The following is a 24,019-nucleotide window of genomic DNA, read 5'->3' as shown; positions in this document are numbered from 1 at the left end:
CTATGGCCGATTTAGCTAGAAATCAAAGAGAAAACTCGAATAGAGTTAAATAGTCTTAAGATGTTTAGAACGTCTGAACTATAAACGTATAGTCACGTTTCTTGCGACATTCTCTAACCTTCTTCATTTCTTTCTTTCTTTATTATTTTATTTTATTTCATTTCATTTCCTTTTTCTTAATCGACGTATTAGCGGAGGTGATCGTTTCTCTTGTCGATGGACGTTTACATGGACGATTCCATGTCCTTTCTCTCTCTCTCTCCCTTTCTCTCTCTCTCCCTCCCTCTTTTTCTTTCCTTCCTTCTCTCCTTGGAACATGGATCGATCGAGATGAGGAAAAATTTATTGCGAAAGTGGATCCGATCGAGTGTCCGTGCGCTATAAAAGCGGATTGGTAGCTGATCGATGACTTTTCACCGATGTACGCTTAACCCGTCGGCTTGATCGAAAGCAAAGCTTTAACGTCATTAATCGCACGTGTCCGCAATTAATCGCTCTCGGCGAGCAGCGTAACGAACGGCACGAAGCCACATTGCGTGCACCCCCTGGGGGAAAATTTATGCGTAGGTACTTACGTTTGTACGGCACGATCTAAAGTCTTTTCTAAAATTTCGAACTCGTTTCTCTTTCTATTATATATCTAAGAGACAAAGGGACGATTCTGTAAATAATGATTATGTGTATATATACATATATACGCAAGTATATACGTATGTATTTTTAACGATTATATCAATATTTTATATCCTTCATTATGCGATATATTTTATTAGAAATACATATAATATTAATAATATTTTTATATATTGTATAAATGGTAGGATAGTAAAAGCATTTTAATGTAATGATATATAATATATAATCGTTTAGTATCCAAGTGAAATCAATTTGGGAACGTTATAGTAAAAAAATAAATGCCGATTTCAAGAATTGTTAAAGAAAATTTAGAAATATATTTATAACAGAGATTAAAAAGATCAAAATGAAAATGTGATACTTGTTTTAAATATATATTAACAATCTCATCATTTTCTTAAGATCTCAATACGTATTGCGAAGTAAGAGAGAGATTCGCAAAGCTGGTCCATGTCGATGACCGTTGGCTTGAACGCTTATCGGGTGTTACTATTTTTTAGATATGTCGTTTGGTCTCGCGAGCGATCACGTTTCATAACGGTACAAACTTTAGCTTAATGCCTTTCTGTATATAGTTTCGTCGACGAAACGGACGACGGGTGGTGGTTCGCTCGATAACTACAAGAAGGAGAGGAGTTTGAAAAGTAGGGGTAAAAGAGAAGAAGGGAAAGAGAGAAAATATGAGAGGCGTGTGTAAAGCTATCGAGGCTCGTTGAATATGCAAATGTGGCAAAGTGGCCGATCTGGACGAGAGAGGCGAAACTCGCTTAAAACGGAGTGAGAGGGCGGAATACAGAAATTGGAAAGTAACTCGCGAATATTCGCCTAACTATCGCGAATATAAGAATGTATATATATATATAAATAGGTATGTACATGCACGTGTGTGTGTGTGTGTGTACTACAAAGTCGAATATAGACTCGTTCGTAGGTTCCAACAGATCCCTGTAGATACGATTCCGCGTGAGAAGAGATATATCGCGCCTACGTTCTACACCTACACCCGCACCTACATATACATATATGTATACAAGGATACACAGAGAAGGAAAGAGAGAGAGGTAGACGTAGGAGCAAGCGAACGAGCAGCGAAAGCACGACGAATTTTACGTCTGGAACCGTAGAACGATACCTCTGCAATGACAGCTTCCAACAATGTAACGATCTTTGCAGCTGCCGTTTACCATGTCCGTTCGATTAATAAACGTCCGTGATAAATAAACGTCGCTACTTTTAATCGTTCAGACGACAGTTAATTACTTGCAACGATTCTAAAATTCTTTGCATACATAGAAGAAGAGAGAAGAAGAAAGAGAGAGAAAGAAAGATAGTTATTAATTATATTAATTATATACATCTATCCAATCATTAACATTCATTAAAAAAAACTCGTTTAACATTATAACATCCTATTTATTTTTCCAAATCACCGAGCTAGCACAAGGTATATCCTTTCTCGGGACGCATGTAAGTAGGCGCGCGTTAAAATGTCGATCGAGTCGAAAATGTGCTATAATAAAAGGTAAGCGAGCCATGAATTTCCTACAGTGGAATGTCTTGAGAATCTCGAGGTGGTTGTTGTTATTGTTGGGAAGAAGAAGAGCAAGGAGGGAAGCTCGCATCTTCTAGGACCATCAACGGTACCATGGGGGCTCTTCCCCTCGGAGCAGGATCTTCAACGAACGCTTTCGTATAGGATAGAGAAAGAGAGAGAGAGAGAGAGAGAGAGAGAGAGAAAGAGAGAAAGAAAAATAGTGAGAGAAAGAGAGAAAGAGAGAGAAAGAGCAGACATTATCCGATCCTGTGGAAGGTTTCCGTGATGGCACACCGAGCATAGAGCATCGTGGCTGAGAGGCAGCATAAGGTCCGAGATATCAATAAATAATCTATCTGGCAATATTATCTCAACGGTTTTATGCCCCACGAAGCGGGGAATGCGATCCAGTTCGTACGTATACTCTTAAACTTCTTCTTCTTCTCTCTCTCTCTCTCTCTTCCTCTTTCCCTCATTCCTTCTCTTTCTTTCTTTCTTTCTTTGCTTCCTTCGTCCTCTCCTTTTCTAATCCATACCACAACCAGCCTGGCCTCCTCCGCGAGTGGAGGTGTGAATGATCCGCCTACCATAAAGCAAAGTGCATCTAGCTTCCAAAGCATGCCGAGGAATGTTCCACAGGGTACCCCGTTCTCTCTCTTTCTCTCTTTCTCTCTTTCTTTCTCTCTCTCTCTCTCTCTCTCTCTCTCTCTCTCTCTCGTTTCTTTTCTTTTACTCTATGGCTATGCGACGGTATCGCGATCGAGTAACTGCAACTCTCAATTTGATCTTTAATGATCCCCACGGACTTTACTGCCGTGAGTTTTTCTAACCTCATGCTCGGAGGCTATCCTCCTCCTCCTCCTCCTCCTCCTCTGCCTCCTCCTCCTCTGCCTCCTCCTCCTCCTCCTCCTCCTCCTCCTCTCCTTCCTCCTCATTCTTCTGTTCTTCTTCTTCTTCTTCTTTTGCTTTCCTGTCGATCGATGGGCCAGTCGTTTTTCTCCTGAGAGAGCTCTTAAATCGACGTCGAACGCTTTGTCAGTCCTACCGATGGACTTTGAGAACCGAAACAATCTTGTTATCTGGCTTTTTTGATATATATACATCTATGTACACTCGTATATATATATATATGTATGTATGTATGTATGTATGTATGTATGGAAGCTTTTAGAGATATCAATCTAAGAAAGTCGACTGGTAGATGATTTGGTAGATAAGTTATTATCAAGTATCTTCTTGATCGAAATTTTAATTAACGTATAGATCGGATTTAGATCTTTAAATTTTTAGATTTTACAAAATTGACATATATTAAATATTATTATTTGCAAAGGACTTTTATCGTTAACGTTGGATACAAGTAGAAAATAATTGAAATCTATGAAACTTAGAGTTAACGTTAGATTTACGGTGGGTGAGCTAATAAATCCTAGTGCTTTTGCCCGGACCCACGAGTTTTCTCTCTCTCTCCCTCTCTTTTTCTCTCTTACTTACTACGGGCCACCAAAGCAAATGCCATTAATGTGAACTTTCGATGGAAACGGGATACGACGTGCGCTCGCTCGCGTACAATCGAGCACTTGGGTGTGCGACTGTGTGTAGGTCAAGCCTCCGTGGCTTGCAATGTTCTCTCGGCTAGGTGTGGACCCGACATACCAGGAATCTCCCCATAGAATAGACCCGTACGAATCGCAAACAATACTTATGTTACTACGTCAATCTTTCTGGAATCCAAACTACGCATTATTTTTACCAAGAAAGTATCAAGAAATTTACGAATTTACGTCCGATTGCATTCTATCGAATTAAAATTTAGAAAAATGTCATATATATATATATTTATATCACTTAATATTATTTTGATAATAAATCGAAAATATAATACTTGGCAAAGTATAATCCGAATGAAAATTTTCCTTTGGTTTTATCTTTTTCTTTTATCAAATTAATTTTTAATAGGATATGGTTAATATAAATTAATAAAGTTTGCGAAGTGGTTCGGCACGATTGCTACTCGACATTTCGAAAGTTCTGCTTTCGGCTCTCACGACACGTTCTCGAGATATTATGCAAGACGTCGAATGTCAATGTCTGACCTGTCAATACCGTGACTACTGAGATACGCGCGACTAACTTTCGTTTTAAAGCATTGGATAACCCGATGTCAGATTCTTTCATCATTTTCGCGCTTGTTAACGCATTACCTTTAAAATACGAAATGAGGATTTGAAAGATACTTATAAAATGGCATTTCGCTAGATCTACTGTTTAAAAACAAAAGAAGCTTAACTATTTCTTGTAAAGAATAATTATTGAAATCATTTTGCATATATCTTGTAAAGTTCATTTAACAAGCATTTTTTGTTTACCTCGTACGACTGCACGATCACTACGAGCTAATTACGTATTAAAGAGGAAAAGAATAAAGAAAAAAAAAAGATCAAGTTTGTAAATATTAATCTCTAATCTATAATGATAAATTTTGTTTCGATCATTTATGGGACATACATTTCTTATATTAGAAAATATTACTGTAATCCTTTCAAGGAAACTTATTTATGTTCGTTCATATATAAAATATGCGAAATATTATACACAAATTTACAATAAAACAATATAAAAATGTAAAAATAATTAATCATTATATGTAAAATCTATTATCAAACTTTTTTACGTACCTAAACTATTTTATTATTCCTAAAATTTTTTTTAAATCTAGCATTAAATATCATAAAGATTTTTATCAAAAGTATAAAAATATACGAAAACAAAACATTGTGTGCGTGAGAAAGAAACAGAGAGAAAGAGAAAGAGAGAGAGAGAGAGAGAGAGAGAGAGAGAGAAGGGAAGAAAGAGAATTGAGAAAAGATGTATAAAAGGAGGAAGAAGAGAACGGAAGGAGACGTTGAAGAAACAGGCGCCTTTGGCGGCTGGGTGTGGATAGATCTCCAGGCGTTTTATCTTGCACCCCTTCACCCTCACCCTCCTTCGCGTGGGTGTCCCGTAGTTTCGTTACGCTTGATCGTCAGCAACATGTGAATATATATATATATATATATATATATATATATATATATATATATATATAAGGATATATAGGTATATATGTGTATATATATAATATATAAATATATAAATATATGTATGTGTGTGCGTACGCGTACGTGTTAAACTTAAATGCTACTTGACCAATTCGCCGAGCATAAGATATATATATATCACACACATACACACACACACAGATTATATATACACGGTGTGCCACCTGTAGCCGGGACCTCGATATATATATGTACGTCGTTGTGCAACGATAACTCGACTCCACCGTGGGACCGTGTAGTACATTTTACGATCGTTTGTCACACCCTCGCAATCGCGATTTCTTTTACGTCGCATTCACGCGCAAGGCACTCGCATTTGTTACTTTTTTTCTTTCTTTCTCTCTCCCTCTCTTTCTTTCTCTCTTTCTCTCTCTCTCTCTCTCTCTCTCTCTCTCTGTTTTATACGCATCGATTCTTTCTTTTCGTTCAAGGACGTGCGAATATGCTAACGCGATTCGATCCTTAGTATACATATTAAATGAGTTGAGTTACAGGATCTAGATGAATCGTTGCTGCATAATTTCTAGGTTGATAGAATAGATTAACCCTTTGAACTATCATTATTTTCACAGTTTACTTTTTGATACGATTATTTTTTCCTTCTTTCTGACATATCATTTATTCATATATATACATATATATATGTGTGTATGTGTAAAATTTGTCTAATCATTCTTGTTTATTAATTAAATTAAAATGTTAATTGCTTTTTATACGTTGATTGCTATTAAATTTGAAATAAAAGTATACAAATATAATCTAATAAGCTATCTTTGATGTTATATAAAAATTGTTAATGGTAATATAGGATAAAGTAATTGTTAGGGTGTTTGTATTTATACAGCTTGTATAAATATTGATTGAAAATGTATTTGATAAAATGACTTCTCCGTAGTAATAACGACCATTCTCTATTCGTCCATGCATATATGGGTCAAGATAATATTTATTCAAAGACTTACTGTCTAATCTAATAATCATGACTAATCTTAACGAAGATACACTATCTACAACGAGTAATAGAGCAACAACTACTTACTTAACCGATGATCTACATCTGGGTCATCAATAATTTTTTTTTTACAATCATTTTATAGCTCTTCCTTTCTGTCTCTTTTTCTCTGTCTCTCTCTATATATATGTATTTGTGTGTGTATATAAAACGTCAAAGGGCAACGACCCTACATAAAAAAAATTTGTATAGCTTACTACCAAAAAGAAGAATACATTAGCATCTTTTTTTCGATCGTTAGCAATTTTACAAACTGACTTGAATCATAAGCTACCAATGATCGTTAATTATGATAGGTTCATCTAATTAGATAACGACGTCGATATTTTATATTCGTACGTTCACCTTACTCTATTTAATAAATATTAATCTATAAAATAGACGTATACATTAATATACGTGGGTTGGATAGTTAAAAATTATCGTGGGTACAGTGATTTAATCCTAAATCGTATCAATTATCGATAAATTCGAATCGAAGGAGCACACGACCGGAATCTATACCAACGAACGAATGTATATATGTATGTATATACATAAATACATAAACAGGTATAAATATAGCTACATATATATAGATACATACATGTGAAACTTCGGTTCAAAGATCACGAGAAATCAACCGAGTAGATTTAATGCCTCTCATTCGTGAAATTATTCAAGAAATAAGGAATAATGTATCTCGTAGTAAATTATAGTCGATTATTGTTTAACTAACTTATCAAGGTAGATACGTAGGTAAATGATTTTATAATTAAGCCGACCGACAAAGAGATAGATAGGACGAGCCATTTTGATAATCTCACGAGACTTTTGATCGATTTGGTAACAATCGACTAGATCTCGAAAAATTTTTACTTTCTTGTATAAAACCGTACGATATAAACCATAATTGATATTTAATATTACTGTATATAAAAGGACCTTTACGAAAAGATCTCTCTTTTATAATATGCACATTGGAAATACGAGAAAGGTTTTACCGAATGGCTTTTCCGTAACCGATTGCCCCACCTTTCGTTTCGTCGATGGGTGCGAAGCCGAGAGAATAATAGTTCGCCGTTCGAGCGTAACTTTACGTCCGGTAAATCTTGCCTCGTCGACGCCGTTAACGTATTTTCAACCATGCGATAAGCTGCTTCTATACGTACATACATATATACACGTAACGTCAATATACTCGTACGTACACAAGATTTTAAACTAGGTCTTATAAACATCATCAAAGAGATATTTTTTTTTTTTTCTTTTTATCATCGAAACTTTCGTCGTTGTTTTCGTATTAGGTATTCGTCCTTGTTTCGATTTGCTTATTTATCGCGTATAATTTTTGTAAATTATCATGTGCGAACAAAAAAAAAACGAAAAGAATATTTTCGACGAAGTATTCACGAAAGATAAAGAAACTCACAAAGACGACCAATTTTCGATTGGTCACGTTATACCATTTACTTTGTGTATACGTATACTGACGTCGATGATCTTTCCCAAGCCCTATTCGTGCTTTTTTTCTTTTTCTTTCTTTCTCTCTCTCTCTCTCTCTCTTTCGAATATCGATAATCTCCGGAACGGTCGGGTAGCTCCGTTAGGAAGTATACATCTATCTGATTTCACTTTGCTTCCTCGTCGAACGTGCGATAAATAATGAACGAGAGAAAAAAGATAAATAAAATTCTATGCTCATAAATCTTATTATAACACAAGAGAGAGAGAGAGAGATAGTGAGATAAAGGATCTTTTCATACACACGTGATTTAAGAATATGTATATGTTATTAGAAAATAATAACCTTGACAGAGAACGTCGACAAACAAATGTCGATGTAAAATCGTAATTAAAAATCGTTTCCGTTTTCATTCATTTGAATATGTCTTTAACAAATTCATCGAATATTTTCTACTGAACTTTTCCTAAATAAAAAAGAAAGAAAGAGAAAAAAAAGACAATTGTATTCTCTTGGCGTAATCGATGTTTGCGCGATAAAACATTTTCTTTTTGGATATTTTTTCTTTCTCATATCTTGCGTATCTCATAAAATCTCGCACGTAAAACGGTAAGCTATAACGGAAAGCGATAACTCGTATCGACTCGTAAAGGATCATTAAGGTGGTCTTACCTGATTTATGTCGCTGCCGAGGTCCCTCGCGCTCTTGGCACTCCTAAGTCGATCTCCGCGATACTCTCGATAGCGCATCGTGACCTCGTCGTCCGTCAATGCACCACTGCTACCGCTTCTCGAGTTCTTCTTATTCTTCTCTTCCTTAGCTTTCTTCTCCCTCTTACTGAACAACTGCTTCACCTTGCTCATCGTGCCACTTTTCTTGGCAGCCTTCTTCTCGTATTTCTTATCAGCACCGGTGGGAGGCTTGGAGGTGACCAATCCGCTCGTCGATTTACCGGTACCGATATCGTTCGGATATTTGTCGTACTTTCGTTGTTCCAACGGAGTTAGGTTCATATTCCGATCGGTATGCCTTCTCTCGTTTTTGATAAATTGTCTACTCGCAAACCCTTCGTCCTCCGATTCGATCGGTTCCCGTCTATCGGCCTCCTGCGAGTCTCGCCTGTAATCATTTTCGATACCAGAATCGGCAAGACGATCTTTCCTATCGGGATCGCTCAAACGCGTCTCCCGATAACGACGTTGTTCCATGTAAGCACGAGTTTCTTGCCTGGCATGTCGGGATTTACCATTTTCGTGATAACTTCGGAGGGGTCTGGTTGGTGGGGTCTCGTCGATGGAACTCTTTCCACGTGGACTCTCTCGAGCGTCGGAATCGTCGAAATAATCGAGACGATTGCGCGATCTTCTCAATGGTTTCTTCGGCTCGGCGTCAAGGACGTTGCCGTTTCGATGATCCTTCCGAAGAGTACGCTCGTCGTATCGAGTTTCTCGACGAATCGATTCCCTCGCCGTAGTGTCGGAATCGTAACGACTCGAATTGTGACCATTGGTACCAGGATCGGTACTTCGTACACCACTTGGACCAGTCCGATCCGTTCTGATACGAGGCGGTGAACTGTCGTAATCATCGTGGATCGGATGTTTGCTGCTACTGTATCTTTGGGTAGTTCGAGTCTCCTTGTAATACTTGGACTCTAGCTGGCTACTCGTCATTTGCGAGATATCGGTGTCGTAGTCATCGATCGGTCGTTCTCGTAAACTGTCAAGGCGTCTCTTGGTGAACGGTGATCTCTCTTTCCTCGTATTCGTTTCCCCAGCACTCCCGTAATCAACGTGACTGCATAGATTCTCGTGCGACCTCGTCGTGTACTCGTTTCGTAAGATTCTCGAGTTCTCGCCAAGCTCGTTCAAACGTTGAGTCGACTTGCTCATTCCACGAATCGATTCGAAATTTTTATTCATTTTTGGAAGGCTCTCGTTGGGGCGCACATCTCGATCGAGAAAATCGTCGCTTTTAGAAAGTTTCCTCTCAGCGGTAAATTTCCTTACCACGATCGGCGAAGAAAGCGTATCGTTGTCCTTCGATTCGTTTCGGAAATAATGACTCGTCCTTGGGTTCGTCGAGCCGTCGGCTAAATAATTGGTGGACTTGTAAGGACCACCCAAATGATTTCTTTCGAATCTCTCTTCCGGGCTGGTCCTACTTCTGTCACTGAGAAACGGCTTGAAGTCGTCCGTATAACTACCGTGTGTCCTAGTTTCGACGATGTACTTGTCCCCGTACTTGTCCGTTCTCGTTTCAACCGTATAACCGTCTCTTGGTTTCGATTCGACGTAACCGTCAGACGGGATTTTGTTCGTTATTTTCTTCTCGTAACCATAGACTTTGCCATTGTCCTCGTGTATTTGCTTTTCGAAAATATATTTCTCGCCATTGCTACTGGTCCTGGTCTCCGTGATATACGTGTCGGTGTAACGTTTCGGAGACGATATTCGACTGGGCGTAACCGGCGACGGGACGATCGGTTTGTCGATAATCTCGTGCTCGGACTTTTTGATCGACACGTTCGCCGTGTTTTTCGCGGCATACATTTCGTCGGCGAGCAGCCTCGATTTTATCCTCGACTCGAGAAGATCTCGTCTGGCGCTTAGTTCGGACGTTTTGTTGGATATACCGCTCTGATGATTTTGTCGCGAGGTGAGATCGGTGCTCTCTCTGCCGCTGGTATCGACGAAAATCGTCGAAGTATATTTCTCCGGCTCGTAACGTCGATCCAGTTCGATCTCGTCCTCGGGACATCGATTGTCTAAGTCTCTGGAGGAGAGGAAATCCTTGGAACCGCCAAAGTGATTCCCAAAACGGGAAGTGGTTGTACTCTTTCGAGTTTCCTCGTAGCGAGACTTGAGATTGTTTATCTCGTTGTTACGTCTTAGATCGCTACTGTAAGAATAGTCCGTTCTACGGTATTCCTTTTCGGCTGGACTGTTCTCTCGTGACGAGTCCTTTCTTTCGAGACCCAAACCCTCGTCGCTATCCGAATGACTCCTCTGGGCCTTCTTCTTGTCCGCTTGTACCTGAGCATACATCACGTTCGTTTGCGAAGTCGGCGGTGGACTGCCGGGATCGTTCGGCCTCGTGTAAGAGAAGGGCCGATTGTTGTTATGTCCAAAACCAGGTCCCGGCGAGACCATGGTTCTCGTCAGCTGTGGCGGTGGCGAACGATCGCTCGACAATCGATGAATCATCTTGTTGATCGTCGATTCCTCGCCGCGTTTCTGAAGATCGTATCTGCTGCTGTGCAGCATGCTCCCGACCCGGTCGACCTCGTCGACCTCCTCCCGAAGCTTCGTCTCTTTTCCTTGAGGCGACGAGATACGATTCGTTGTTTCCGTCTTCCTACGTGCCGTCACTTCCTTCTCTTCACCGGTAATACGATCCTTATCATTCGTGATATCTAACTGATTCTGTCTCTCAACTACTTTATTCTCTTTCCTCGTCTCGATTGACCGATCGAGAGAGATCTCTGTAGTAGTCCCCTCGATCCTCTCCTTCGTTTCGACTCGTTCGATTATTCTCTCGACATTTGTATCACCTTCCTCCTGCTTCGACTTTTTAGCATTCGGCTTACTAACCTCCTCCTTACTAACCACCCCAAAATGAAACGGTTGAGTCTGATCGACCTGAGGCGAAGTCTCGATTATCGGCGACAGCTGTTTCTTAGCACGAGCAGCACTGCTCAAATGCGAACCTTCGCTCTCGCTGCCACTTCTCTTGCGGTATTGTCTACTCGACGTACCAGCGTCGCTAACGCTACGGCCAACCGGCTTCCTTTTTCTCTCTAATTTTGGCGAAAAGAATTTAGCTAATGTACCTTTCAATTTTTTCGAACCCGCATCGCTGCTACTTCTCTCCAACGTTTTCTTCTTTGCTTTTGGCGTCCAGGACAATTGGTCGCCACTCGTCGTGGTTACACCGATCTCTTCGCTCTTACGTCTCTTCACGTCTAGCGGCAATTCTGGACGTTTTTTATTAACGTTACCCCGTCTTGCTGGTAACGTGCTGAACTTACCGGGCAGTCGTCTATTGTCGTGTGCTACACAACGTAAGCTACCAGCTTGCTGCAGCACCAGTGCTGCCTCCTGTGCTAAGTCTTCCTTGCTGCGTGATAATATGTTCTCCTTGTGCACCGGGCTCAATATCAACCTACCTTCTCCATCTCCTACGAGAGCCGCGGTCACGCGCGGTGCACCACGTCCTGAAACAATTGATATTCAGTTAGCTTCGATCCGATGTATTTTTCTATACGTGACAGACTGACTTTTTATATGGAGTGTCTTTAAAACAGATACTCGGATACTTTCATCATTTTAAACATTAACTTGAGAAACGATCGTAATTAACGTATATCAATTCTTTCGAATCTCACTGATTTATGAGATTTCTTTTTATAAATTTCAGCACTACTCTTTTTATATATTACAGAATTAACGTTATATATATTTTCATTCTAATCCAAGCTGAACGCTCTTCAAAGAATTTCATTAGATATTAATAGAAAATTAAATAGCGCGAATAAGATAAATGTTACTCTTTAAGATTATTCCAGGTTAATGTACATGGGGATATTCTTTTTCTTTTAAATTATTACCCGCACACGAGCATGATATATTGGCGAAGTTTAATAATATATTTTAAAGACACCCTATATGCGTTGTATCCGACGTAGATTAATCCGTACATCGAAAGGACAAGAATTTAGGAATTTTAATCGAACCGATAATAGATATCGGCCATCCACCTGAGAGCATGAGGTCTTCTAAATTAGCGATTTATGTTAAGTAGCACGGTCGTTAGTAGTTAATCACCAAGTTTAATCGCCAACGGACGCACGTCGTCTCTGGTAGGCCACGAACGAGTTCGCTTGAAAGCCGCTAAATCGCTCGTTTGATTAGATCTACTCGATGATTTTTTTGCTTTTTTCTTTTCAAAGCGAAGAGAAGAAGAGGGAGAGAAAAAGAGAGAGGAAGAGAGAGAGAAGGATGATTCGTGATTAGCTAAGCTTAGGCGAAATTCGTGTTTCTCGATCTCGTAATTCTTCGTTCGTTCCTATCGATTAGAGTACTCGTTCGTTACTCGTATAAAAGGTCGACTTTCGCTGTCTAAACTTCTACTATGTGAACACGTGACGAAGAGATTTCTGTTTTTTCTCTTTTTCTTTTACCTTTTCTTTTTTATTTCCCTTTTACGCTCGCACATTTAAATCTCGTTAATATTGACTGAAAGAGCGAAGTTAAGTAAACTTTTAATCGATGGTCTAACGTTTAATGGAAGTCTAACACGAGCGACGAAAGGAACGAGCGAAATGAATGTATATATATATATATATATATATATATATATATATATGCATTTATGTATGTATGTACGTACGTATGTACGTACGTTCACCACTGTAAGCTTTGAGATCAACAGTGCGAGCGGTTGAACGCAGAAACGAACGAAAGGCACCACGGGGCCAAAGGTCAACGGGTGTGTACGCAACGGCTCAGCACGCCCACGCTGCGAAGCAGGTATCATCCGAGCGTGCCAGATCGCAATCTCCTTTAATAAAGCATCGTTCTCGCGTCTCGAATCGTGCTACGGAACTTGAGATTTTTTTCCCTTTATATATATATATATATATATATATATATATATATATATGCATACGATAAAAAAGATGTTCGATTTTTAGCACAGAAAAATATTTTTAATTAATGCGCAAAGAAAAACGTCTAAATAGAAATAAATCGTTCAATTAACTTGACAATAAGAATATATATATATTCTTTTCTTTATGTATTACTAGACAATTATTATAAATTTAGATAATACGAATATATTTATATAATCGCTCTGTTACCTTTAGATCTTTTTCGAAATATATATATGTATACACCACTTATATATTTTATTCACAAACTTATCGATAAATCTAATCGACGTTTTTGGCAATTAGGGAAACGTTAACACAGATATGGACAGTAAGAGGATACGAATGTGGCAAGTGTCTTTCGATAGATTCGATCGATGGATTTATAGCATCACTTGCCGTATACACGAATGCAATGATCACAGAGGTCATCGACGGACACCTCGACGAGAAGGAGGTCGTCGAGCGACTCTAATCGTTCGCCGACTAAACTGCCGTGCCACTTTTAGTACAGCTAAAGTATCTGCTAAAGCTAGATCTACAATGGCTCCCGCGCCATTTCCAATAACGTCGTTCGCCTTTGCGCGTCGTGGGAAATCGCCTTTAAACAAACCCTTCTTGAAACGATTTACTTTACTACCGTTTCCGTTTCTTCTTCTTCCCTTCCCTCACCCTCCTCTTCCTCCCTTTTCCTGTTTTTCGTCCTCTTTCTCTTTTTATTCTTCTTCTTCTAATTTTCTTTTTTCTCTGTCGACTTTTTTAAGTCTTTACGATCTTCGGCTTTGACAAAGAACCTTTGTAAAGGATTCTTTTTTCTACCTTCTAACAACGTCAGTTTATCGCATTTAACGGAGAAACGGTAAGAGGAAGAACGGATTTTATTTTTTCCTTTTTCTTCAACTATGAGAACGGAAAATTCAAGTATTTTTTTGTCTTTGTTAAAGTTCACTTAAAAACGAATAAAGTAATGAAAATTATTGTTTCTCGAACATAAAAGAGGAAAAATGTTGAATTCCAAACTACGTTCGCAGGCTCGGCGAACAAAAAGAAGAAAAAAATGAAACGAGAAATTTTCTAATCGCGCGATTAGAACAACGCGTTTCTGGAAATATAGTTGGTTTATCGATGGAAACCAGCTTTAATTATCGTCTAGCGATAAGGATTTTCTTTATTCTCGATTGAGGAGAATTAATCGCGGTCCGGTATATAGTTTTTGAAACGAGAAACTCTCTCTGTACACACATACAAGACATGCATATTAGGTATATGGATGTGTATACGTATACATAGATAAATACGTATATACTAAGTACGAGGGAACGAGCGGGTAATTTTAATCGCGATAACGAGTTTTAACGCGCGAGATGCGGAGTAAGGCGAGTAGAATCAATAGCCTCATGATTCTTTGATCTCGGACAAGACGCGATTCGATACCGTGATTCCAAAGACTAATTATTACCAGGATGTGCTGATCCCCACACGAGAATTACTCCGGCGTACACGCATCGTATAAGTATGTATGTAGACACGAGATCTTCCATTTGGCGAATAGAGAAGGAGAGAGTCCCGATGTATTAGCATGTGGTGCACGTTTATGCCGAGTAGGAATTGATGCGAAGAGAGAGACAGAGAAAGAGAGAGAGAGAGAGAGAGAGAGAGAGAGATAGAGAATTCTCTTACCGATCGCAAGGTACTTCTCGACGATGAGTACCTTCGAGATTCTCCAAGAGGCTTAGGCAAATGGCATGCAGACGAGTCAGTGATTTTCAAACGTTCTTTCGATCTTTATTCAAAACTCGAAACACTTTGTCGATGTATTTGCGTTCATCATCGATACTTCAAATTTGTTTCTTTCATTTGGAAACAAGTTCTCAATATGGGTAATCGATTATTAATCAGATCAATTTTGAAATTATTCAATTTTAAGAAATATATCTTTGATTAAAAATATATCTTCAACTTTGAGTTTCAATTAAAGATTTTATTAAAACGGTATGAACTTTTCAAACACGATCCAATATTATTGTAATTATTTTAATTATTATTATTTAGAACAAATTTGCATTAGTAATAGAAAGGGGAAAGATCGTGCTTGAAATATCTAATATCTATACTTTGTTTGCTAAAAAAAAGAAATTTAAAATGTCGTATATCAACGAGATGTAATAATTATAGAAGAAATGAAATGAGTGAGTGACGTACCGCTGCCACATAAAATTAACGTCGATTTAATTAACGCGATATTAACGGGTGTCATGAGTACTTGGAATACGTCATACCATGTATCGTCCGATGAGCTTGCGGATAGGTAAGATCGTTTCATGTCGCTCGACGAGTTTCTAATCCGTTTTAGAGACGTGCCATTAAGTCGATATCGTGAACGTATGCAAACAAGCTTGGCACATGTTTCGTTTTCGGTAGAGAAGATATTTCACGATCTTTAGCTAGCACGTGTCTCTTCTCTCAAGTTAGTATACTTTAAAATGTTCTATTTTTATTTATTGAAATCATCATATCATTTATTGTTATATCATCGAATCGAAATTGAATCGATTTTCTTTTTTGCTCTGTTAAAAATATTACTACACTATGAACATAATTTTTATACGTAAATTTTTATTTTCCATAACTAATTAATTCGTTGTTTTTCTATTACGACATTAAACATTTTATTGTAATTTAAATTGAAAGAAAATAACATTATGAAATTAAAGACAGGATGAGAAAGAGAAAGAGAGAGAGAGAGAGAGAGAGAGAGAGAGAGAGAAAGAGAAAGAGAAATAGTGCCTATATAAACAGTGAATTATAGTTCTCTATAATAAAATAGCTAATAAAATTTCATAGTTAATTCTAAACAACCTATAAATAGAAATGTCAAGATGAAATGCATCTAATATTAAACCAAGCAATCTAATATTATTATTATAATAAACTATATTATACTAAGCCATATATTATACTTAACTATCGCGTTAATGATGAGATCAGACTTGAATCATTTTTTTGATTTCGTACTATCGAGAATCGTAGATCATCTTGGGGATAAGGGATGGAGAGGGTTGTGTATATTCGAGATTTACAAGTATTCTCTCTCTCTCTCTCTCTCTCTCTCTCTCCCCCTTCTCTCTATCCGTTTCTCTCTCACACAGATTATATTCCCACGTATCTTTTGCGTAGTCGACGTATCGGTGCGTCAGCCAATAATTAACTCGTCGTGGTAATCGCTGCGCGTAGCCTTTCAGATCGTACGTTTCCGGGCCTTGGTAGAGCTTCTCTTGAAGATGCTGCGGTGTTCCAATCTGCGTTGCTCGGTGACTAGCCGAATGTATGGGACAGCTCGTAGGGTGAAAATCGACGTCACGGCTGGAAGATCTCGTGGTTTATACGCGAACGATTTATGCTCGATTAAGGCAGCTAACAATTTGACTCGGCTTCGGTGAAAGAAAGAAAAAGAGAGAGAAAGAGAGAGAGAGAGAGAGAGAGAGAGAGAGAGAGACAGAAGAGGGGGAGAAGTAGAAGAGGATGGATAGAAGATGGCAGGTGCTTTGCGAATGTACGGTTCTCGAGCGGGTCAGAGAAAGAAGAAGGTGAAACAGAGATGGAGTGGGGGTAAAGAGAAAGAATTGGCGGAAGTGCAAGTGGCGTCTTGCCGCGGGGGTCAAAGATCGCACCACGGAGCTGACCCACTCTTTCGAGGCCCGTAAATGTTCCTCCTCTCAAGAAGATTCACCACCGATCTTTTTCCTTCCATAGAAGAAGAAACATGAAAGAGAGGGAGAGAGAGAGAGAGAGAGAAAGAAAGAGATGATAAGACATGAGTAAGTCCAATCATTTCCGGCGTGGATGAATAGATCTTTCATTGTTCGATCATCATCATACCTATCTAACGTTTACGAGTTTTTTCTTCTTATTTATTTTTTCTTTCTTCCTTTCTTTTTCTAACAAATAAAACAATCAATTGCCTATTACGCTAACTGTCGGAAGAAAGATTTAACTATTGACTATTTTTTCAATTATTCCATCGTTCCAAATTCTTCGAATGTCAACGAATTTCTTGATTAATATTCTTTTCTAAGAAATAAAATAATCGATTATATGTCATACAACTTTTGATAGTAGGATTTCGGTTTTCTTTCTTTTTGGAAATATTCGATATTCCACTTTTTTCTCTCCTGTTTTTTTACTTTATTAAGTACAAATTCGAGTAGCAGTCGAGTACTCGGCATTCTTGCACGCATCGTTCCTTCTTCCGAGAGAGAGAGAGAGATAGAGAGAGATGGAGAGAAAAGGAGAGAGAACGAGAGAGAGAGAGAGGGAGAAAAAGAGAGAGAAAAAGAGAAAGAAAGGAGGTAGTCTGTGAGGTAGCGCGAGAGGAAGAAAAGAAGAAAAAAGTGTGAGAGAAGACGGGAGTGATTTACGGTCCATAAGGTCGGCTTTCGCGAACGCGCTAAGGGTACGCGAAGCGGTACCCACTCTGCGCGTGATATCGCATGGCCTAAATGATTGTTACAGAAGTTGTCGTACGGGAAAATGGATCGCGCCATTAATCGCCACTGCTTCGTGTTGGGTCGTTCCGAACGACCTAACTCCTTTTTTCTTTCTTCCTCTCTCCCTCTCTCTCTCTCTCCCTTTTTTTCTTTATCTCTATTTTTTCGTCTCCCCTTATATTTATTTAACGATATAATAGTCATTTTATATCTCAATTCATGTCATTTTATGTCTGAAATAATAAGACATAAATGATGTTTTAAGTACTTACCATTTCTTTTCTTCTTTATATATTTATGTAATACATGCGAAAAATTAACGTAATACTTAAACGTTAATACGAACAATCCTGAATTTATAAATTTGAATCTCTAAGTTTGAGAATAATGAAAATAAAATTCATTGAAAATAGTGACACCGTAATTGAAACAATCGATTTGAACAATCAACTTATGTGTATCGAAAAGAATAAAAATGTTTCAAATATAAAATTCGAAGTATTAAAAATTGGTTCACTGTCTCTTTCTTTCTCTTTTTCGATCAACTCTCTCTCTCTCTCTCTCTCTCTCTTCTTCGAAGTAAACTCGACGAGTTAAATCATCGTTCGTAACTTCGATAAGACGAATTAATGTCGAGAAATACGTGTCGGGGAACGTACGACTCGGCTCAACGTGTTGTCGAGATACGTCGCTAATTTGTATTCCCATAATCTGTACGTGTCTCACCTATAACCTTCCCTTGGCCAAGCACGTAGCCTCTACGAGGCACGCATCTCACGAAAGTAACGCGCTTGCGCGACCTCCGCGTTCTCGACTCGCGATACCGGTCCATTCGATATTCCGGTACTTCCTCGTTTCAGTATATCCGTACACTAACTTAACATTGCCTGGCACGCGATCGAGGAAGGACGATCCGATTATATCAACAGGAACTAAATATAAAAACCTTTTTCGATAATTTTTTTCCCTTGCTTTTTTAAATCTATATCATAAAATTTATGAATTTACGATACGATCTTTCAATGATATTGCTCTTTTTTTTTTCTCGAATTCTACAATCCGATCTGTCGTATACTCGAACGATAATACTACCAATATATATGTAGTACACACTATACATACATGTATATTATTGAATATTTCGGTATTAATTAGATATATTTTCTTTTGCTTTCGGTTTTGTCTTTTTTCTCTTTTCTTATGAGTCAATCTTTAATTAAATTTATCGACGTTAAATGGACGTGATACGTTATAAAAATGTTATTTTTTATTCTATTCATTCACGTATGAGTTCGAAAGAAATTATGTAAAAATTGTTAAGAAAATGACAATTATTTTGTAGTATGTACATTTTCGTTTGTTTTCTTTGAATCATCATGATTTCCGGACGTGTCTGCAATTCGGTGGCCTTTCCTCTATAAAAGAAACTTCTTTACCGTCCAGTCCGCTTCCGAAAGAAACCCTTTAGTACGGCTTAACGTGAGACAAAAAGCGGTTTTTCGAGGCGGCTCCTATCGGAACGTTAAAAATGATTTTTACGTTTATGGGAAGGGATGCGCGGTAATTACGTGAAAGAGAAAGAAAGAGAAAGAGAAAGAGAGCGAGTGACCAGAGGGGTGATGAGCGGGGAGAAGAGAAAGGTGGTCGGAACGGAAAACAGAAGGGCAAGAGCAGAAGAGGAAGTAAAAAAAAATGTTCTCCGTATGGCGTCCATTAACAATGTAACGAAGGTCGTAGAACGATCGTGGAACGTATTGCATCCCGTTATACGGGATGTATCTTAACATATGTGATCTGACTTATTGTAATACTCGTATTTAAAATATATTTCAATGCCCTAAGAAATTTGTCCAAAGCGATCTACTATAATTAAATTACAATACGTTAAGAATTAATCTTTTTACAAAGAGATAGAAAAAAAAAGATCCATAAATTTATATCGATCAAGTTGAACGCATTTTTTTCGGGAGCTTAAGATACACGTACAGAAGGAAGAAAAGAGAAGAAAAAAGGAAAGAAAAAAAAAAAAGAAAAAAATATTCGTATCGCGGATGTCAATTAAGATAAAAAACGCAAATTTTATTAATACTCATAAATGTCCCATTAAGCGAATTTCATTTAATCGCGAAATAAATCTTACGTTTTAATTACATCCTGAATATATATAGAAGTACACCCTGTAAATAGAACATAGAGCAAGTCCTCGAGAGAAAGAGCACGCGACTATCCAGGAAACGGCTAGGCAGGATAACGCTGAGGATAACGCGGAGGACGACACAAGGAGACCCTTAACGAGCTTCGACGAGGCGCATGCGCGCAAACGTTGCACCGACCAACTAGGCTGACTTCTCTAGACCGCCCGCATTGACGATGAAAGAAAGAGAGAGAGAGAGAGAGAGAGAGAGAGAGAGAGAGAGAAAAGAAGAGAGTATACACCTCGCGCCGGGATAATAAGAAATATGGTGCGGCCACTAATGCACCGGGCCGAGCGATAACTTTTTTACAGCGGCTTAGAGTCCCTTCGCAAAGGACACTCTTCTCTTTCTCTCTCCCTCTCTCTCTCTCTCTCTCTCTCTCTCTCTCTCTCTCTCGTTCACTCTCAGTCTCTCTATCTTCCTCTACAATGCTCGATCTCTTACGTTTCGAAGGAATAGAGTACTTCCGAGCTATCCTAAGTTTTACCTTTCTCATGTTGGAACTCGATTATATACTCAAATTAACATTCAAATGACGATAGAACGTCGAAGTGCCAAAATTTTGTTTACATATATTAATTTGGATATATTTTCTAGGACTAGTTAAATCATTTATCGACCACTTTTTTTTTCTCCTTGGTAAGAATTATTTCTCTAATTCGATAGGTAAATAAGGGATGAAAAAAGTTGTAAGATTCTAATATTATTGCTGCAAGTAGGTATAAACTAGAAAACTAGAAACTATAGAAAATGTTTCGACATCTATGATTCGTCTTCAAGTCTTGCTCTCCTTCTCTCTGTCTCTATCTCTCTCTTCCTCTTCCTCTTTCTTTCTACTGCGATACTCCACGATCGACGATGCACAGTATTTATGAAGCAATAAATCGTACAAGTAGAAATCACTAGTAACGTTCTTGCGTAAGACGATTATCGTCGCTCGTTGAAAACGACGTAACGTTTCGCTTCACCGAAATCAATCGATTGCATTTCTGCATGTAACATATAGATAGCATGTACTTTTGTTCTCTCTCTCTCTCTCTTTCTCTTTCTCTTCGGATCTAATAATACGTTCTTTAGAATTAATAATTAATCTTACAATTAACGCGTGCTAACGCAGAAAACGTGAAAAGCGATTCCAAATTTAATTACCTTGGTCCGCTCGATTAGCTCGATTTCAAAGTAATTTCGTGCAAAGAAGAGTGCTCTTTTTTGCGGGCCACCTTGTCGGCGATGAGTAAAAAGCGAATGGGCGAACTGAGTTCGTCGACCGACTGGCGCGACGTTGATGATCATACTTGACCTTGACGGAACGCGACGCATTCGTGTCAACACAAGGATAATGAAAGAATGAACGTGGTCTAATCGTTCCGACGAAATCGCATTTTTTATAGGGTCCGAATATACAAAAAAATATATTTCTCTTCTTAAATTTGCATGTATCTAATCGGTTCTCTATCATTTCTTTTTAATAATTAATTTCTTGACAACTACTTATATTCTTTTTTCAAACTTCTGTTCGGACTATCTCAATTCTATATTCAATATTCCATTGGAATCATTTTATTCGATATTTCATTGAATTGATTATTTAGTGTCTCAATCTTTTTTTATAAGAAAGACAAAGGAGAAAAGAGAAGGACGAGGTTAATCGAGAGACTCGATCCTTCCCGAAATCGTTTCTTCCCGTGCTTCAACGTTATTAGCTTTGCTATCATTAGCAGAATCCGGCAAACCGTAAGACTTGGTTGTTAGAAGACACGCTTTGCTTATACTCTTTCAATCTTTCTCTCTCTCTATCTTTCATTCTTTCTTTCTGACGAGAGAAAGATAGAGAACAAGAGAGAGAGAGAGAGAGAGAGAGAGAGAGAGAGAGAGAGAGAGAACGAAAGAGAAAGAGAGAAAAAGAGAAAGAAAAAGATGGAAAGAGAGAAACTACAGAATCGTATTCGGTGCGGGTTTGCGCGCTCGTAAAAGCAGCGGATGCCAACTATAAAATAATACAAGCGCCGGTTGGCTTTTAAGATAGTTACCTCGGGGCCCTTTAGTGGCCATTAATTTTCCCGTGCCGGTATTCGCAAGATATTATTGTATCACTGTATCACTGTACCTTAGACTCTCCGTACGACGTTTAGTCACTTTCTCCTCCGTGCGAGTCGACACGGTCCGTCGTCGAGCCGTCGCGATTGGTAACGAGTGCGTCTTATCGTCGCGTAAATCGGATGCGATAGCGATCGATAGAGAATGCAAGATTTCCGTAAACGGAAAGCGCCGTAAACTGGTAAACGAATTTTTCACTCTTACGATTTAATATCTTTTATTTATTCTTTTCTGATTCTTTTTCTTTTTTTGTTTTTCTTGTAATTCATAGATCCGTACGGAATAAAATCGATACTCTAAATAACACTGTACTTAACGTTTGTATCTATACGTTATTTGTAGAGATAGTTTTAAGACTATAAAATGTCTTTCTATATATATATATATGCATGTATATATACTATATACATATATACATACGTATATAAATGTCTGTATATATATATATATATATATATATATATATACATACTATATACATATATATATGCACAACGTATTGTATAGATCTGAAAGACCTACTTGTAACTATTTTATAAAAGTAATGCAAATGTTATACGCATATATATTATTATCTGCATAACTGTAAACTGTAATAAATAAATGTAAGAGAAATTTATAAAAGAGAGTAGTGTACTGGTAAATAGATAAATACTTATATAAAACGCGATTTAGAATTTTTAATAAACCTTATTCCATCTATTCCTAACGTAATCTAATCTCGTACGAAAGTTGAACGGGCGGTTTAACATAAAAGATAACTCATGTCGTGCTTCGTTTATGTAATATATATACATATATATATCTTTCTCCGTTTCCGTAAAAAGGGAAAGCCAAGAGTCCCGTAATATTGGGACTGTTCAACTTAGTCTTTACACCATGCGTAACGTGCGTTACAAGTACATACAAAGATATATAAGACACATAAATATGTGTGTGTATATATAACGTTAGACCGTCTTCCGTAATCGCAATGTAATATATTACGTATTCTCGGTACTGTTCTTAGACAAAAGCTATTATGCAAAATTGTCGAGGTTTTTTTTCTGTTTTCAAAATAATAGAAAAATGTTATTTTAAGAAATGATGAAGCAATGTGACAATGTTCTTCGAGGCTGGAGGCTGGAAAATAGCACGAACAACGGTATTGGCCATTCGCTCTTCTCAAGGTCAAACTAACGTGCATCGTTTCCAAGTCAATTGATTAAGATAAGTTACGGTTATGCGTGCGATAAACGCACGTACATACGTTAATAAAGTAGTCGATCGACGATATTATTCTAGTTATTAATGATTATGCAAAACATATACACGCATACACGCGTACACGTACGTGCATCCTCCATTAACGTATTATAGAAGAGGAAGAAGAGAAAGGGATGGAAAAAAAAGAGATAGATCTCGATCGTTCGATTAAATAATTCACGCCGTTAGTTTCAGCGGTAGGCATTTGATTATTGATTAGGGTGTTATCGATTCCGAGGAACTCGAGCTTTTAAACGGTTAGATGTGAGTTAGGCAGAGTACGCTAGGAGCGAAGTATTGGTCGCTTGCTATTACTTGATTCGTCAGAATTTTAATTAATACTATTGTCTCTGTTTTTTGTTTATATCTTTCTTCTTTTACTTTTTCTTTCTTCTTCTTTTGTAATTAAAATATATGACGTTTCGAATCGAAACGATCGTATTTATCCATACGTTTGGTTTCCTAATTTAAAGAAAAAAAAAAAAATAATAGTAAAGGAAAGGAGAAACTCTCTAAACAAAAATCTACCATCTTTGTCTTTCGTGACAATGTATGATAATGAATAATAAATTATTAATTAAATATATTCAGATAGATAAATACATCGAGGGTGA

The 24,019-nt window shown here is 37.9% G+C and overlaps 1 protein-coding gene across 4 annotated transcripts in view; it reads right to left on the bottom strand.

The window, feature by feature from the left end:
• Positions 1-24,019, bottom strand: part of LOC127071064 (uncharacterized) — a 107,854-nt gene that overhangs the window by 76,558 nt on the left and 7,277 nt on the right. For all 4 annotated transcript variants that reach the window (XM_051009917.1, XM_051009926.1, XM_051009907.1 and 1 more), the window contains one exon: positions 8,400-11,944. In XM_051009917.1, the coding sequence (XP_050865874.1) occupies positions 8,400-11,944 (3,545 nt within the window). The remainder of the gene's footprint in view (positions 1-8,399; positions 11,945-24,019) is intronic.

Source organism: Vespula vulgaris, chromosome 1 (assembly GCF_905475345.1).
Source record: "Vespula vulgaris chromosome 1, iyVesVulg1.1, whole genome shotgun sequence".
NCBI classification, from domain to species: domain Eukaryota; kingdom Metazoa; phylum Arthropoda; class Insecta; order Hymenoptera; family Vespidae; genus Vespula; species Vespula vulgaris.
Note: the sequence above shows the minus strand (reverse complement) of the source record. Positions and strands in the feature narration are given on the sequence as shown.